The sequence below is a fragment of the Hyalella azteca genome, unplaced genomic scaffold (genome assembly GCF_000764305.2).
Source record: "Hyalella azteca isolate HAZT.00-mixed unplaced genomic scaffold, Hazt_2.0.2 contig212, whole genome shotgun sequence".
Taxonomy (NCBI): Eukaryota; Metazoa; Arthropoda; class Malacostraca; order Amphipoda; family Hyalellidae; genus Hyalella; species Hyalella azteca.
In genome coordinates this window covers 90,578-109,254 of record NW_025930568.1, presented here as the reverse complement: position 1 = coordinate 109,254, position 18,677 = coordinate 90,578, and the positions used below count along the sequence as shown (strand labels likewise).

At 38.9% G+C, this 18,677-nt stretch overlaps 2 protein-coding genes across 2 annotated transcripts in view; one reads left to right on the top strand and one right to left on the bottom strand.

Annotated features, from left to right (window-relative positions):
* Positions 1-11,721, top strand: part of LOC108679080 (vacuolar protein sorting-associated protein 13B) — a gene marked incomplete in the record, with an annotated part of 32,879 nt that extends 21,158 nt beyond the window's left edge. The window contains 14 exon segments of the mRNA XM_047884675.1: positions 122-369; positions 573-796; positions 1,080-1,266; positions 1,617-1,775; positions 2,256-2,396; positions 3,070-3,222; positions 4,479-5,496; positions 5,670-5,864; positions 6,173-7,531; positions 7,697-7,870; positions 8,104-8,270; positions 9,588-9,797; positions 10,187-10,327; positions 10,560-11,721. Of these exon segments, the coding sequence (XP_047740631.1) occupies positions 122-369; positions 573-796; positions 1,080-1,266; positions 1,617-1,775; positions 2,256-2,396; positions 3,070-3,222; positions 4,479-5,496; positions 5,670-5,864; positions 6,173-7,531; positions 7,697-7,870; positions 8,104-8,270; positions 9,588-9,797; positions 10,187-10,327; positions 10,560-11,024 (4,841 nt within the window).
* On the bottom strand, positions 11,311-18,677 carry LOC108679084 (solute carrier family 66 member 2). Its single transcript, XM_018167607.2, has 5 exons — positions 18,421-18,677; positions 13,730-13,887; positions 13,387-13,523; positions 13,005-13,221; positions 11,311-12,717 (listed from the first exon to the last, which is right to left on the bottom strand). Exons 1-5 carry the CDS (start codon positions 18,484-18,486, stop codon positions 12,543-12,545), a joined length of 753 nt encoding a protein of 250 aa, XP_018023096.1. The 5' UTR covers positions 18,487-18,677; the 3' UTR covers positions 11,311-12,542.

Sequence of the window (18,677 nt, the reverse complement as noted above, 5' to 3'; positions counted from 1 at the left end):
AAATCTAATTTGTGACGTTATCACCAATTCCGTTATTATGCTGAGCGAACCATTTTTCTAACTAAGCTTTGAATAACTGAGCTTTTTTATCTTTCTATTCCAAATACTGTTTGTATTTTAGGTCCTGTGACCGAGCAGCACCGCCTCTCTCGCCGCCCTTTGTTCTGCCGCTACATTCTGCGTAACGCCACCCATCAGGGCCTCGTCCTGCGACAGGCAGACACTCAGGAAGGCCTCGCGCTGCAGGCTGGCAAAGCCCTCACCTACAGCTGGAGGAGTCACCTCAAGCCCCTCCTCTTGAGGGTGTGTCGGGACGGTGGCCGGTACAAGTGGTCCAAGCCTTTCTCTATCGATAAAGAAGGATCGTTCGTGAGTGTTGTGTCGTCTTAGATTAATGCTAGCCAAATAACCGTGCATTTTCATTCCTTGCATATTTTTTCTCTGGTTTGTTTAAAAGATTTTTTTCACAAAAAAACTCAGTCGAATTACTTTACTCAGTCAGCTGAATGACGAAATACTTAATGTTGGCACAAAACTATCTGTAATGTCTCTCAAATTTGTTCGGTGTACAGGTGACTTGCAACAACAGCGCCTTGTCGTCGGCTGCCTCTTCGAGCAGCGCACAGAACGTGCAGGTCGTGGTGACCGTCAGTAAGCCGAGGGATGAACATTACCTCCTCGTGACGTTCTCCAGTCTCCTCACCATTGCCAACTGCACTCGTGATCCGCTTGACGTGAAGTTCGTCACCGCCGAGCCAACCTTCAACAGATCACAAGAAAACTGCTACACTGTCAAGTGAGTCCTTCTGTCATCTATGTGACGTTGAATGAGGTCATAATAATCCTAGAGTGTCCTAAGCTACGTAGATTAAACATTTATTGATGAACGATTTATATAAATTTTTTACTTCCAAATATCGATTAGTTGTGAGTTCATCCAGTAATCATTCAAATGGTCTCCAAAAGACAATATCTCCTACCAAGAACAATCGACACCAGGAGTTCGTGAGAAAAATCGCGAATATATCATTAATTAATGACTATAATGGCCATCAAACTCATGAGATTTTGTTGGACAGGCCGCACTCAAACATGGAGTCGGCGGCCACAGAAGTGCAGAGCGTGCGTTTCCGTGTGGGCGGCGGCCAGTCCGTGTCACTGCCATCACCAGGCTCCCCGTCATGGTCTGACGCCGTGCCCGTGCGGTCTGAAGGCGTCGTCGCCTTCAGAGACAACGTCTTGATCAAGCTGCCCTCCAGGATAAAGGCGAGTATCACACCGTATTACTTACGCCTCCCTCTCGTCGTATTGAAGCAAATCCCTACTCCTGGTATTGTTGAACTTACCAGATTTTGCAGCACTTTTTAACCAAGATTCTTACAGGACCCATAGGACAATAGCTGAGTTCTTAATACTTGTCATTGAAATTTGCTACGCCGTACTTGAAAAAAGACACTACGGGATATTGTTATCGATTTAATTCGTAGGCTTTTCTATCTTTATTACACCTGAGACGTTTATTAAAAAGTTCATTACACCTGAGACTTGTAATAAACTTTCGCCTATCAATGTCCTCCATAACTTTATATTGAATTGATGAGCCTTTGGTTTTTTAGGGCGAAAGTTCACTGGTATTCTGCCGCGTGCTGCGCCAGCGCGTAGGGAGCGTATGGCGGTCCCTGCTGGTGGTGAGTCCCCAGTTTGTGGTGCGCTCCCACTTGCCACGCTCCCTCATACTGCACGTCGCTACTCCCGCCACCCGCCAGTCCCAACAGGTAATGAATGATCTTTCATCCTATCGCAATGCAGTGTTTGCTATATGAATAAATTACCGTCATCAAAATGTCTAAACTTCATTTGCGTCTTTCAGGGGTACTGAACTTTATCAAGAGTAGCGCGGGCAAGAAAGCAAGTGAATTAAAAATCGTTAAATATTTCAACCATTCCATGTTCCCACCTAATATCACTTTTTGAAGCTCGTTGAAAATTTCGAAATTATTCTCATTGTCATCATTTTATAGCCAGTAATAAATTTTAAAATAAAAATTACTTTAAACTTTCATGAGGTGGTATATTATTTCTCGAAAGGCCAATAAATGTGTTAATGAGCTCCACTGTCAGTCTGGAGTTTCATTTTTCCGGTCTGAGTTTTGTTGTAATTCAAAACATTTGGTTTGGTGTGTTGATTATTAACGTGTTCAACGTATGCTTCACTAACGAGACTGGATCCAACTGTAATTTTTATCTCAATTCAGCTGACCGTGCCTGGCTGTGGAGAGTGGCAGTGCCTCAGAGGCTGCGAGGCTTCCGTCTCTCATCATCTCACATTTCAGCTCAGGCCTGAACTGCCTCTATCCAGCCCTCCAATTCCGCTCCATAAGACCATGACTGAACAGGTCAGTTGGTCATCAGCCCTCCCATTCCTCTCAATAAATTTGGGACTAAAAGCCATAATTGATTTTAAATTATTAAACTCTCTTTTTTATTCGAAACAAGGCACGATATAATTATTATGAGGCAGCATTGATTACGGGCTTGTAATTGAATTACGTGATCACTAGACACGTGGCTTCAATTGTTTTATATATCTTTAAAAAATGTTACTGGTGTTTGGATTGTGGTTAAAGTTAAACTGGTCTAAAGATAAATTACCCTTTTTTAGTACTAAGATGTAGTGACTGGGATTATCGTCAGTAATCAGAGGGTTGAAGGGTAACGAATTAGAATGACTCAACTGATGAAACTGATGTAAGAAGGCCTGGTAAATGGAGAACCATTAGTAAAAATTATAACGGATGTAAACTGATGAGGCATATAAAAATTCAATCGTTCAAATAGGATATATACATATACATGTTTTGAATTTCCATTGGCTGTAGTTATTGATTCACGCGGCTGTCATGTTTTACGTTGACACCTTGAATTACTATTAATTCTTTTTGCTTACATTTGAGATTTCAGTTTGGGATCTCATCAATTAATTAAGTATCTGAGTTATTTTGAGTCCAGTAGCTGAAGCACAAGAAGGCTATCATGATATTCGCTTGGCTTACTTCAATTCCTGTGCAGATGCGCTTGCAGGTGGCCGGCGACGCGGTGGACTTGACTGAAATAATTGAAGAGCTTCACGACAGCCCCGCCCGACGCTGGCCCTACATTGGGGAGTCTGTGGGGCAGCGCGGAGCTCTGCACTGTACTTACCAGCCTAAGATTGACTTGCAGGTTTGTGTGCTGAGTTCATAGATCAAGTTTGATCTATGAGTTATCACTGTATTGAATCTTATGTTTCAATTCAATCTTATGTTTATTGAAATCGCCGTTGGTTGCTAGGGTGGTTAAAAGGAAATAAAAATTTTCGTAATTATACATGAAATTTGATGAATGTGACGTGTGCACTCCTCCTGGATCGCATGGTGCCAGGTTGTTCAAACATTCCTATTTATCCTTTTCTGGAGTTCCTTGGGTTCACGTAATGCTTAAAAGCACGCTAGAATTACATCAATAAGGTACACATGAGTCTTATTAATTGTAAAGAAGATTAAATCCGTTAGCGCTACAGCCGCTACTTGGTACAAATTTGTATAGTTCACGTACAAAGTACAAGACTATAGATACATTAATGCTGCAGAGTTATACAGAGATACGTTCATGGTTCTGGAGAAAACATAAACACGCAAGTTTGCACAAACAACTGATGATTGAATGATGTGAAATTCAACTCGTCGGATCTCCTATTTAAACACACAAGTGGTTAATTTTACGCAGACCGCGTAAGAAAATATTGCTTGTCGATAGCTTGCTGGCCATGTGCTGATAACCGCTATCAAAACTGACGATGAATTTTATTTCAAGATTGCTGCTGTGGACTCCTCGTATCGGTGCTAAAATGTTCTCTCAAACCACTCTCAAAAAGCTTTTTTTATGAATGCTTCAAAAAGTATGCATACATTAGTAAAAACTCTAAATTTGTTAAATGTACGAGAGCGTATGATTTCGCGTAGTTTTAGAGCGTATAAAACTGTGACCATATTTTTCCACCTGAGTTAATTGGGTTCAAATATTTCATGTCTTCCTGCCTTCAGTAGTGAAAAAATTACTCACTATCATCTCGTGAAAGAAGAGCCTATCCCTTCCTGTGAAGGATGTCTGGATTCATAGATCTTTCTTGCGAATGTCCTTTGAATGATTTTCAACAATTCGCTCACCACCTCGTTTTAGTCAGCTTCTACTCACCCTTTTTTGGAATATCTGAAAGTTTGTCAGTGTGTATGAAAAACAAATTTTTGAGATCCAAGTACCAATTTGAAGATTGCTTGATAAGAATCAAAACTCGACAGCAGTCGTGATGTACTTGAATCTGAAGCGCTTGTGAAAAGGGTTTCTAAACTTTTATTTTTGAATTCCTATCAGTTTCCAATTCTAAATTATATGGTGATTAAATTTTCTCCGTTACAATAACTCGTCCACGTGTCCAACAGATCGGTTTCACGAGCCTCCACCCTCAGCTTGGCACCATCGTTGTAGACGTCCGTCCATGGGCTCTCGTAGTGAACCAAACATCGTCGGACGTGTTCCTGCAGGACGGAGACGCACCGAGTCCTCCTGTCAGTGTATCCAAAGAGACTCCAGCTGCTGCCGTCGAGGATGCATTGCCTGAAAATTCTACACCTGTAAATTCATGGACAATTCCCAACAATAGCGTTTTTGCACCGCCGAAGTTGGAAGGGACTTTCAGATTTGGCGTGATGGAGGATGGCTCGCCATTCACATCAAATTTGCTGCAAATTGCTAAAGAGGACCGATGGTACAGCCTGAAATTCGAAGGATGTTTGCCGCGTAGTGGGTCGTCGTGCATCACAATCCATACGTCTCGCAGCAGTTTCTTCATTACACTCCAAACCTTTTTTGAGGAAAATATTCAGATTATACGCCTCTTGCCCACGTATACAATTGCAAACAACACTTGTGACGTAATGACGCTGCGTCCCATGAGCATCGTTATGCCGAGCTCAAAAATACGGTCCCAAGTCAACGTCGAGGCTGGGAAGTCGCATGATCTCGGGAAATACAAGTCTGGCTTTTGTGTTACCGAAGTACCTCTCTTGTCATGGTCTTTGCATGATCCTGACCCTCCTAAAAAAAGGTCGATCTTCAGTAAAGCCATTGCAGGCGGAGTTGTCGAGGCCGAGATCGTACCTTACTTACAAATATGCAGTCCCATGGGTTCTTGTGAACCTCTTTGTATAGCAGAACCTTCATCGAATGACGTGAGAGATCAAAGATTAAGTTTCTCTCTACCAGCTTCGCTTAGATTGAAAGACAACGAAAAAACTAGCTTGACAAATAACTTGTCTGTTGCTAGTCGTCTCAATACGTGCAATATTCCATATCTGCTTACCGTGCATCAGCAAGATGGGCGAGTGAAGCTTGTCGTGCAGGAAGACTTCAAGCCGCAGCTCCTCGTCTACAATAACACCATGACGCCACTCATAATTGGTGAGCCATCAAACGTCAAAAAATTCATATTTATATTGCAAATACATCTATGCTCGCCTAGTCGGCTTGGGTAACTAGTTACACTTTAAATGTTCGATACTTCTTAGTCATTTTTAACGTAGTTGATTTTATTATCTTGCCCTATAACTAGCTTGGTGTCTCGTGTTTCAAAGGTGAAGGTTCGATTACCAGCCCTGGCGTAGTTGAAGCCCCGCATCCTCCGTCTCTTGGTTTCCCTGAATCGTTTGGACGAAACGTTGGCAGTGGCGAATGCCTCGCCTTCACCTTCCGTAATCGAAACAAAACTTTCTCTACGATGGATCAGAGCTCGGTGCAGCCACGACTGCATTTCGCTCACACGGACACCTGTGAGATACTTTTCTATTTTTTAAATAACCGTTTCTGTTTGATGATTGATTATAGGCATTATGCTGAAATTTTACTTCATCAATAGAAAAATGCTGCAAAATTGCATCTCTCCAATTTGGCAAACAACATTGCAGAATCATATCATCTATTGCTTGCTCGCTGAGTAAGCCATTCGTACTTCAAACTATTGGCTTTAAACTGTGCCGTTAATTGAGAAATTTTAGATAGATATAATAGTTAAAGGCTTTTACGAGGTAATAGAATTTTCAAGAATTAGTGTGCAGCATTTAAGTTCGGTTTTTTACAGGTATGGCTGGTGCCTTCGTGTGGAGTCACGGTGTGGACACGTACCAAAAGTATGACCAGTTCGAGAACATTCCCAGCATTGGGGACGTGAAGGTTCACACTGAGCGCCTGGGCCCCGTCATACACATGTTCGTGGACACCGCCAGCAGAGTCGAAGTTTCCGCACGGGACATCAGAAGCAGGATTGCAACCCAAACTTCTGCTAACGCAAAACCAAGTGTTGATGACGCTCAAAATGAAGCTAGCAGTAACTTCCCTTCCTTCATTGACGAAACTGCTGTAGCTTCCAAAATCGCAGCTGTGATACCAAACGCAGGCGAAACTCCACGAACAGAAATTTTCAGTACTCAAAAACATGCCAGCATGGCGGAGAGAACCACCGTATTTTATTGCACATTTTTTTGTTCTGAAGTTTCTTTCGTGTTGCAAGATGACTTCAAACTGAGCCAAGAATCTCGAGAAGTGGTTCGAGTGACAGCCGATAACGTCGTTCTGAGCGTCAGACCAAAACTCGACATGTCCGAAAGACTTCGAGCTCTTTATTACCGAGTGCGAGAGCAGCTAGAACTTCGCTTCTTCGTTGGCAACTTGCAGATCGATAATCAACTTCATTCACAAGGGGATTACGACTTCCCTGTCGTGATGTTGTTTCAGGATCGATCGCCGCTAACAAATTTCTCTCCATTGACCCCAATCGAAAGAATAGCTCAGATAGCTCACAACGAAGCAAGATTCATGCTCATGGTTTTCGTGGAAAAATCTTCCTGCCATGGGCTATCTTTCAATTCTGTTGTAATGAACATAAAACCTGTCAAACTTTACGCCGAGGATGTTTATTTTTATTCGCTACTCGAAATCTTGCAGTCATTTTCGAATTCTTGCAATGTCGCTCGTGATTCCCCTAGAGTTTCGATTCGTGCTGATGATCCTTTTGCAGAGCCCGTTACAGACGAGATAATGTCTCGCTCGCTTTCACTCTCCACTCCTCTCAATATTTTGAACCTGGAAATACAAAGCATTCAAGTTCAACTGAGCGTGCATGCTTCGGTAAAGTTGTACATCGCTCTGGACCAAACGCCTCTAGAATTCAGCCCATACCAACGCTCAGGGGTTGTCACGACGAGCTACATCCTCGGACACAATATGGCTAAACACTACTTGTCAGGAGCGCTCGTCAGAGCCGGTTGGGTTGTTGGTTCTCTTGAGATCCTCGGTAATCCTGGAGGATTTGCAAGGACAGTGGGCTCTGGCGTTAAGGATTTCGTGCAGCTGCCGTATGAAGGGATCATGCACGGCCCCTGGGCCTTCATCACTGGCGTCACGCATGGCTCACTATCTTTGGTCAAGCATTTCACGGCTGGTGAGTTCAAGATAATAGAATCGTTTTGTATGGGAATGAATTCATATTGATAAATGCTATTTTTTGCTAGCCCTCATATTAATATCTTAAAAGTTCTGTTTTCATGGTGTTAACGGCCGTCGAGGCCCAAGACGCGCAGTTGTTATGCTGCAATTTTTTTCGCAGGAACGGTTGTGTCCTTGACAAACCTGGCAGGGAGCGTGGCCCGAAATATGGACAGGCTGAGTCTGGACAAAGACCATCAGTCCCGCACCGAACACGACAGACGAGCACCTCGCCCTCAGGGCCTCCTGAACGGACTTGCGTTTGGACTCACCACTTTCGGAATATCACTTCTTGGTTAGTTACCGCTCGTATATGTTATTAGAGTTGTTATATCTCCAACTTCGCTTGCCTATATCATTCCTGATAACCGAATTCTCCCATTTTTAAGAAAATCACTGATAACGAATATTAAAATTGATAATTTTACGTGTCCATTTAAGAAACAATTACTTTCAATAAAGCGAAAGTTTCTACTGGTTTGCTTGCAAACTAGATCCTGACATCACTAATTGTTTTATTCATTACAGGTGGTATAGGAGGGCTGGCGCAGCAGCCGCTCGAAGCTGTGATGCAGGAGCAGTTCACAGCCTCAGGACTCGTGGGGGGCGTGGGCAGGGGCGTGCTGGGCGCCGTCACGAAGCCCATCGGTGGGGCGGCCGACCTATTCCTGCACACTGGGCAAGGGCTCCTCAAAGTAAGATGAATAGAACGAATCAAGATTGCCGTACAACGATATCATCTGCCTAGTGTACTTCAGTCTAAGTGCCATTGTCTGCACCAGATCATTACACAAAACATCTAAAGATGTTACGGTATTATCTTTCTGATTGTGGATAAATTCTCTTCATCACAATTAAGAGAAGAAGGCAATACCTGCTACTCAAACAGTCATTTCCATCAAAAAGCTAAATGCATCTTCATTCGTTAGTATCCTTCTTCCTATTTTATATGCATACAATTACTGAACAGAGAATGCATTACAATTTTCAAGGAGTCGAACAATTCTCCAGATGACGTTGGTAGATCAAAAGGCAGGTTTAGAAATTCCCGGAACCTGTTTAATTTATCTATCCTGGGCTCGGTGAAACCCATGATAACGTCAAACTCCGGACTGTGGTCATTGATACATGTAGCAATGACCACTGCAGAAAAGAAGTCCTCCAAGTGGCCGATGAGATAAATTAGGTATAAATTTTGCTTCGACGAAGGTTGTAGACTTCTTCATTTGTGCTACATTGGAGTAATTATACTAACAACCATAACATCTCACTTGCCATCTGATTCTGGAGGACAGTGGAACCCCCTGAGACAAACTCACAAGACCATTGCTCGCACCGTGCTGGAGAGACCCACCAGGATCATCAATTCATCATCATGCAGAGGTGTCCAACATTAACCAACCAATGATTGCTGGAACCCTCTTCATTTTGGATTGGACCCTGGCCATCTATTTCCAAACTACCGGACTTGTCTAAACTTTGAGATTGTTTGCGGAGAGACTTTCTGGCTCGTAATTTTTGTGTTGTATCCTATTTACGTGTATTATGCACTTATGTCCAACATAATTTAATTATTGAATGCTTCTCTTAACTTGAAAATGAATGTTGTTACATTCGAAACGTCGTTAATATATTATTATTACGTGCTAAAGCTGCCTTTTGATCTACCAACGTCAACTGCAAAATTGTTCGACTCCTTGCAAATTCTAATGTATTCTCTGGTCATTAATTATACGCATATAAACCACAAAATTCTGGCATCTATTACTAATTTCTTCCTATTTGTGGATAAATTCGTGAACTTATTTACAGTTGCGTTGTATTTTAAATCCGGGCATTTAATACCCATTGTAAAAAAACTTCCTATTCTGGTTTTCATGATAATATTCCTACCTAAAATTATAAACAAGCTTTCTCCTGCACGTTGCACGTGTCACCATATACCCTTCATATTTACCCCTACAAAATTATTCGTAATATAGATGTCAATACCTACCATGCTGTTCACTCAGGGCGCGGGCTGGCAGTTGGAGCATCAGCCGCGCAGTGCGCCCAGGCCTTGCCTGCGCAGCGACGCCTGCAATTCACGCGTCAAGTTCTTCTGCAAACTCGTGCCCTCCCACCCGCAGCAGTCGCGTCTCGTGCTCGCCTTGGTTGATGCCACCATCTGCGGGGCCAGCCTTGCCAACCAAGTGGCAGTCACCGTTGTTCTCACGCCTAAGGTAAAAACCACGTTATGGTTAACGCCTAAGGTAAGGGGCACATTAGAGCTAACGCCTAAGGTAAGGGCCGTTCGGGTTCACGCCTAAGGTAAGGGCCACGTTATGGCTAACGCCTAAGGTAAGGGCCGTTCAGGCTCACGTCTAAGGTAAGGGCCGTTCAGGCTCACGCCTAAGGTAAGGGCCGTTCCGGTTCACGCCTACGTTAAGGACTACATTTGTGATCACGCCTAAGTCTGTTGTGCTCACACTAACGGTTAAGAGCCAAATTTATCGTTAGTGATAGTGCATCTTTTTGTTAATAAAGCTTTTCCTGTTCATCACATCATATGCCGCCGTTGCATCACATCATATGCATATACCGCTTGTTACACGTCTCATCTTTTGTTCAGATTTTGTTCATCTTGTGTGCTGGCGGAGACTCCCAGCTCCTCACGTTCCCCTTGTTAGAGACGCGTGTCTACACTCCGGCCGACCCCATGCTCATCACGCTGCGCAAGCTGCCCTCGGGACTGCCTCAACAAATTGTCGATGTGAGTAGGGCACACATCTACTAAATGTCAGTAGGACTTAAGCTTTACTTTTTTGTCATAATCAAACTTTATTCTTTCCATAGTATAGGTACTTTTTGTTCATATTCCAAGGCTATCATTCACTTACACAATGACTAAAGGGAATATGAGTATGGCTTTAAAGTTATCGAATTCGTATAGAGAAAAAGTGATAGTAGCGAAGTGTTAATGATAGTGTTGCCTACGTTCTCAGCTACAGCAATGTATGAAGCGCGTGCAAGAGTACGTGGAAGGCAACGCCACGCACGAGTCGGCGGCTCAGCACGACGGGCTGCCGGAAAGCTCACTGCAATTTCTTACTCTCCCCGCGGCCGCTTGCATGTCGGACCGTGGCGGTGCAGCTGTCGCGTCCTGCCACGGCGACGCATCAACCAGCACTGACCCTGCCGTCCAAGCAACTAGTGATGAAGCTTTAAGCAAGTGCGACCCTGTAACCAAAGCCAAAGTTGACTGTGATAATGAACCTAGAATCATTCCCGGTGATGGCGATGAACCGCAGACGGAGGCAGAGGGCTGCTACATGGTTGGAGTTGACGGTGAGAGCATTACGTCTCCTGGGGAGCTCGGTAGAAGTCTGTGCGTGTCTCCAGCGCTTAGGGATAGTTTGGTTGCAGCTATCAAATTAGCTCAAAGAAAACTAAGAAGTGAAGGATTTTAGATCAGTTTATGGCCTTGTCAATTTCGTTCTATCAGCAATAAAGGTATTTAATTGGGCAATTTTTCATAATTTTCTTGATTACTTGATTAACATCACATAGTATACCGTTAACACTTATTTGCTACAAAGAATATTATGTTTACATTGCTAATAATTAAATATTTATTTCAAGTTTTTCAGGCTTCAGTGATGACGTCTCACGCGCAAGAATATGATACATGTTCTTTGATGTACAATTGCCTGTACTTTTCTAACTGCGGGTGAAGGTTGAATAATTATTAGCTCAAATGATTTTATATTATATTATATATATAAGCACAACCATTATATGCACATCTGTGGCATCTATCTCGAATATATCTGTTGTTGTTAGAGGAGTCGGCAATAAGTGAGTAAAGAATACTTGTACATATGAGTATGCAAAACGTGAAAATTTTGTTATAAACAAGTACAATTATAGCAAATTATGGACTTTGTCTGCATATTGCACGTGGGAAAACTATTCAACAGTTGTTATCTATGTAATCTAGAGATGCAATTGTGCGAGCCATTGTGCTTCTACTTATCGACTACGGTGTTATAAGGCACAATGTTTTATACGAGTGCAACGTCGTCTGCTTGCTGACACGTTTTTGCTAGTTAGAACTTCTGTTGAATTAGGTTTTTAATCTTTGTACTGCAGTAAAGATTCAAATCTGATGTCGCATAATATCTTATCCTCTAAATCTGACTAGTAGTTCTTTCTCTGCATTCGAGTTTCGCTGCTCCCAAAATTAAAATGTCCATTGGTGGCACAATGATCACAATACTTCTGCTAATAAATCTTTCTCAGAGTGAATCAATTGTTAACCACAGCAATTAGCAGCACAGCGAGTTCTCTAGCGCCTCATGAAATTAAAACCTCAACCATCTACATAGAAAGATAATGTCCCAAAATTTAAGTGAATATGTACAAATTCTCTGGTTTGTATGACATCATTGAAGCTAAGCCAGGCAATTCAAAGTATAGATACCATATGTAGATAAATAATATATAGATATACAATAAATTAGACAATATCGAGACCATTCTTGGATTTTTCACATTCTAGAATGCTGCCAACAATGACCACACACACACATCATTTCTGGCAGCAATGAGACAGAACTTTGAGATGAGCATCTCATCTTATGTACAATGCCTTGTTCAAAAATTACTTAATTATATTAATAGTTAATAAATAAATACATTACAATCAGAATGGAAGTCGAGTTATAAAAAACTATGCAGCTTGTATAAAATTGTAACAAAGAAGCTATACAAAATAGCAGAATCATTTTTTACATCAGACAGTTGATGCCAAGAAATTTATCCAAACAATTTTAAATGTTAACATATAAAAGTCAAACACGCTGTTTTGGAGAATCATTATATAATAAATTAGTCTATAGTTAGGGTAAAATTAAAAAAATATTTTAGTATCTAAATTAAAGCAACAATAAGAGCTGATTCTATAGAACAGCCTGAGGGGCTGGTTGTCACTTGCTCATGACCTTGCTCTTGTTTGTGTATATAAAGCATTGTGCAATGACGGCCAAGTCTATGACCACTTGTAGGGCACCACAAATGAAAAATTGCAGAGGAGCTGCACGGATGTAGAAGTAGCAGGTCTTGAACAGGTCTCCTGATAGCCACATTAGCACCATCTTGCGGCTGCAGAAGGGATAGAAAAATATTCAAGGTTCTTGCTCATTAAAATACATTTAATTTTTCATAAAAAAAAACTAAAAAACTCCATGAAATAAAGATGCATATCTAATTTTTATGCTTCAAATAAAATTTCACAGCAATATGTGCATTTTCTCATTATCAAGTCAACAAAAATATGTAACTGTCAGGGGCTTTCTGGAAGTATAAATAATAATGGGTGATGATAGTTTAATCTTTTCCGCTCATAAAAATTGAGATTTGTATGTATGGATTGTATTAATTTCAATTACCTCATTCCACTGGTGCTTCTATTCTTTATATTCTTATAAAACTGAGGTAGAGCCAACATCGCTTCTGTCATGAGCGCTAAAAATCCTATGGTTTCCACAAAGAGTGATGAGTCCAAGAACATGTACATGCTCAGGCAGCCTAAAGTTGAAAATGTCAACACAAATTCAACATAAGATTGGACATCACTCCACTCCCAGAAGTATTTGAAGTCAAAATCTGAAAAAAATAAAGAAGTATCTTATGTTAAAAGAAGGCAATACAATGATATGCCACAATATTCATTTACAAATTCATTTGTAATCAGTAGGTATGAAAAAAATCTTTTTCAGTGATCAAATAAAAGTAAGATTCAAGTGTAGTAGTTGAGAGCCATTTCCTTACCTGTAAAAATTCTCTCTTTCTTTGGTAAAACTTGTGATTTATTTCTGCATGTTACACAGCAGTGAATCATGAACAGCATTGCCACATTCATAAAAATGCTCTGCAACAGCAGTGGAATTTCAAACCAATGTCCAAACCTGTCAGGAGAGAAATGAAAGGAATACGTATTTGTACACAGTCACTAGGAAAAACATAGTTTGATGATAAACTTAAGATGCAGACTGATAATACTTCTACATACATTAGATGGTCAGTAGTATATAAACCTGATTACTTCATGTAAGCAGATCCAATATATCTATAATATCCATCAAAAAACCTTCATAAATATAAAAATACTCACCAAAATATTATTCTTAAAGTATTAGCAATGATGAGGACTAAGCAGACATAGAGAGAGAACCCCTCCTGGCATTCAGTTCTCTTGATTTGCATGTACTGAGGGATGAAGGGAACCACTCCACCGAACACCATTACAAGTGCCATTACATGGCGACCAACCTTACACAGAGAAACATGACACATTTGAGTTCATCTGAAATTTATTATCATACAAGTTTCAGTTATTGATAGTTTTTGCGTACTCTTTAAAATTGTCTATTCTGTGCATTGTAAAAATTAAAGTTTAGCAAAAGTTTTAAGAATTTATAGGTAAATTTGGTACTCAAACTAGACAGTTCTATATGTACCAAGATGTGAACATAATCTATTATACAATATTTTGCCTGTATGCCTGATCACATACATTATTTTAAATCTCNTTTGGTAGTACTCAAATAAGACAGTTCTATATGTACCAAGATGTGAACATAATCTATTATACAATATTTTGCCTGTATGCCTGATCACATACATTATTTTAAATCTTAACACGTATTGCTTTATCATGTATCAGAATTTCATTTTTTGTACTGCTATGAAATACACAAATTGCACTTATATTGATTCTTCATTGGTCCTAAGCATTCTACTACCAGAATAATATGTATAATGTGTTAATAAATCCCAATTAGTATGGTAAAATCTATTTTGAAAAAAAAGTGTCTAAATAATTGAGATGGGAATTGTACAAGTCCAGGGTTGCCAGACTGTCTTTTTTTCAGACTATATAAATAATTATTAAATATAAATTTCCTAAATATAATTAAAAAACTGCAAAAAATTGAATTTTTCCCCATAACATATGGAGCACACAACTTTGGAGTCAACGTGTTAAAAAAGTTGACTAGTTAACAGAATATGTCACCAATTTTTTTTTCTCACATTCTCTCAGTAGAATTGTTAAAAACACACCTAAAAGTCATATATATACACAAGAGGAAGCTTTGCCAAACTGCAACATAAATCAACAAACTCTGATTTAATAGAATTTACTGACAAGCTATGAGGTAAATTTTTAGCCAAGGTGAGGGTTTCTGATCTTTTTTGCTAAGCCCAAAAAAAATTTTAAACTTTCACTTCCAGTATCATTCAGACACTGTCATTTTGTACCTGCTAGGCTCATAGCTTCATGTCAGCAATACAGCAATTTCTTACCTCACCTATGGTATCCATATCAGGGCATGATGGGTGAAATTTGCGATCAGGAATTTGTTGATTTATATTAATTATTTATAGCAAAATTGTTTGGTAAATTTTAATTTTCCAATTATTATTAAATTAATCAACTTAAAAAAGTGCAAGAATTTTTTCATACAATTTCAGACATATTTCCTTCCAAAGCCTGGCAATTGACTTCCTCCGAAACCCGCAAGGCATTGAAGATCCGCTGCTGATTCATCTCATTAATATTTTTTAAAACTTGCGATGAATTGAAGTTGCGGTAGGTAAGTGGGATATAGCAAGGCAAGGATAACGTAATCACCTATTTAACAACATTGCTGACTAGTTTACTTATTAATATATATAAATTATACAACTTACATACAAATTGTTCACTTATTCAACAATATTGCTGACAAGTTAGGTATATATTTCTCCACAAAGTTCCTGGCATTCAGGCTTACATCAAATCATTTAAACTGTGCCTGTTTTATGCTATCTTGACACTGAATCCAGGTGGTGACTACGAATTATGAATGCTGTGAAATGTGAATAGTTTAGTCAAGTATGATTTTCCTATGAATTGATACATATCATCCTAACTGAGGTCTTAGTTCTTAACCCCTCTGTGAGAATTCTTAAATTCTTTATTCTGACTTAGTGAAAGCCAACTAAGGACCATAGCAGACAGTGGTTGGTCCTTCATCATTTAATGGTAACAATGATTTAAGCTCTCAACATTTTTGATGCTAGACTGCCAGCCTCTCAGGATAATTTTAGATGGCATCTTCTTTTATTGTATTATGACCATGTCAATTTAAATCAATTGTTAACTGATTAGTAAATAAATTTGAGACAGTTTTCTTTTGAACCAGCAAATGTGGTGACCATAGAAATTTGATATACAGGGGTTGGGCAAATCAGGGAAATGTTTGACATTTTGATATTGTCATTTTTGAAAATGTTATAAACAATAAAAACATGACAGTTTTATGTTTTAATGTTTAGTGTTGCTGCTAATTGACATTTCATCTTTGCACAGATATTTTTAGTAAATTTTTGTGTCCTATGGCAAACCTCTCTGACTTTCAATCAAAGAGGCCAAATTGTTGGTGTCTGTATGGCAAGTGCTAATGTGACAGAAACTTCCCAATGCTTGACGTTTCTAAAGGTACCATCTAACAGGGTTATAAGGGACAGTTTTGAGCATTCTTGTTAATAACTTCTTACCATGAAACATTTCATAAACGAGTTTGGGCTCATTTTAAAGGTCTTTGTGAGGGCTATTGTATGACATCTCCAAAAAAAATTCTATTTGTACGGTGCCAGATCAGATGCAAACTAAAAGCCTCCCAAATTACCCCTGGGAATGGGGCAATAAGGGACACTTGAAATAAAACTTAATTTTAAAATGTTTGAAGCATTCAGAGTGTACTTCTCTATTGCTAACAGTACTCTGAAGTCCTCCTCTTCCTTTTGTGGATGATGTAGATGTAGAATAAATGATATTTTCTGTGATTTTTGTCTTGCGTTTCCTTTATTGATATATTACCTCATCCATACATTACTGAATTATTGATGTGATATTACCATATCCATGGACATGCCATTGAGCATTGACAATGACCTTGTCCACTGCAAGCTTCATATCAGCAGCTGTGTAGCCATTCTTCTGTATCTGTAAGCTTACAGGACTGGGCTTGTTATTTTGCACTATTTTAATGGGTTCAAGTGAATTCACTACAACAAAAAATGATTGTAAAACACGTACCTAAAACAGAAAGGAATATTTTAGTGACAGCCATCATATTTTTTGGAGAAATGAATCATAGTTTCGGTTAATTACTTTTTATTCTGTGTTGCCTGGTGCACAATTCTATCTAGGGCATTCTTTGCACAATTTTGAGATTACCAATGATGCATTAATTTTCCATTAAGTGAAATTTTTTTGCTGAGCAAGGTAAATGTAACCAATTTTTTTTTATTAATCGATTTTTTGCTAAGAGCCTTTGCTAACCAAGGTTCTACTGTAAATGAGTTTTATGGGGTGTCCCATATTACCCTGCAGGGTGTCCTTTACTGTCGCACCGTGCAGAAATGGCCGCCATTTTTTGGAATGAGCTGTGCAAATTCCGTCATTCACGATAGCCAACACCAGAATGCAACTTTTATTTTAGTAAAAAATTTTCAAACAGCAAATATTTTTATGGTTACAGACCTTAGCAGAGGTACTTTTCCAAAATCTAACTTTTCACACTTTTTTAGGGATTTTTTTGAGGTAGTAATTGTTTGATTTCATAACTTGCTTTATGCTATATAGATAGGAAAAATGTTGAACTTTACACCACTATTTTTAGTTTTGCAATATTTCATTGAGTTTAGCTGCTACATTTCTACAAAATGTCGGAGGACTGTCCTGATTTAACAAGCCCGTCCCTTATTAACCCATTTGATGGTCCTGTAAAATTAAATCGCAAAGGATTCAAATATCTATCAACTTCAGATTGTGACATTATAAGCTAATATTATTGGGGGAAAGCATCAGGTCCATCAGAATGCCTAAATTGCAAATGTACTGAGAATTTCAAATTTAAGAAATTTATCAAATTTTTAATAAAAATTCTGGATTGAAGTAGTATAAGAAAACAAGTTAAATCAATTAGCACAAATAAATTTAGAGAGTAGATATCAAACCAAATTTGACAAATCAGAGAACAATTAAAGCCAAATAAATTTGAGCTGACAAACCTAATTATTAACAATTTAAAGCACTATATATAAAGGCATTACATCAATTATAGAAGTTATTGTTTAAAAATATGAAAAACATCAGATAAATGGAAGAAAAATGTGAATAGATGGAGACTGATTATGCACTTGCACAAAAATTGTACATCACTTGAAAATAAGGAGAATTTGAGTACAATTTATTTTGCTCAAGGAAAAACCTTTGATTTTTTAAAACAGATCAATTTAGACAGATGTTTGATCTTTTGCTGGTGTAAGACAAAATTTATCACTCATTCTTACTGGGAAATAATTTTTTCCCTATATATGTTAACATTGGGCAGGCACATTCAACTATAATTAAGAAAAAAGTTGGAGATTCTGTCAAAACCATTGGGCATTGCAGGGACTGGTCATTTCATGAGTTAAAGTTGAAATGAAAAAAGTTAACTATAAAATAATATTTTATAATCTGAAATTATTTCAATTGTTCAAGAAAAACTTCAAAGCTCACCTAATTGCTGATGTAATTTTTTTTCCAGCCCTGTAGACCAGTCTCTGGCATATGGTATGACAATAACTCATTGTAATAATGAATAACTAACATTTCTAAGGTCAAGCAATTTAATCCTATACACTGAAAAATGTATTTATTTTTCCAGCAAACTGGTAGGCAACTTGGGTAGTTAAAGGAATACATTTTGCCAATTCATGAAGCTTGCCACAAAATACATCAATAAGTTTAAGTTGATGAGGTAATCTTACCTGCATAAAAACTTCAATGTAATCATTTCCCATTTTAGAAATTACTGGGTTCTCTCCAGGATCCATTTTCTGTTCTGGCAGAAATGCTTCTTAATGCATATCAATAGTTTTGGGTAGATGGTAAAATCAGCTTGTTAAGGCTGGCTCAAAACAAAACTATGTTAAAAAAATCTGTATATAATCATGATAGTCTATTGATGAGATGTTATAGTAGTTACTTTAGAATCAACCTGAAAATTTTTATAAGAAAATTATCA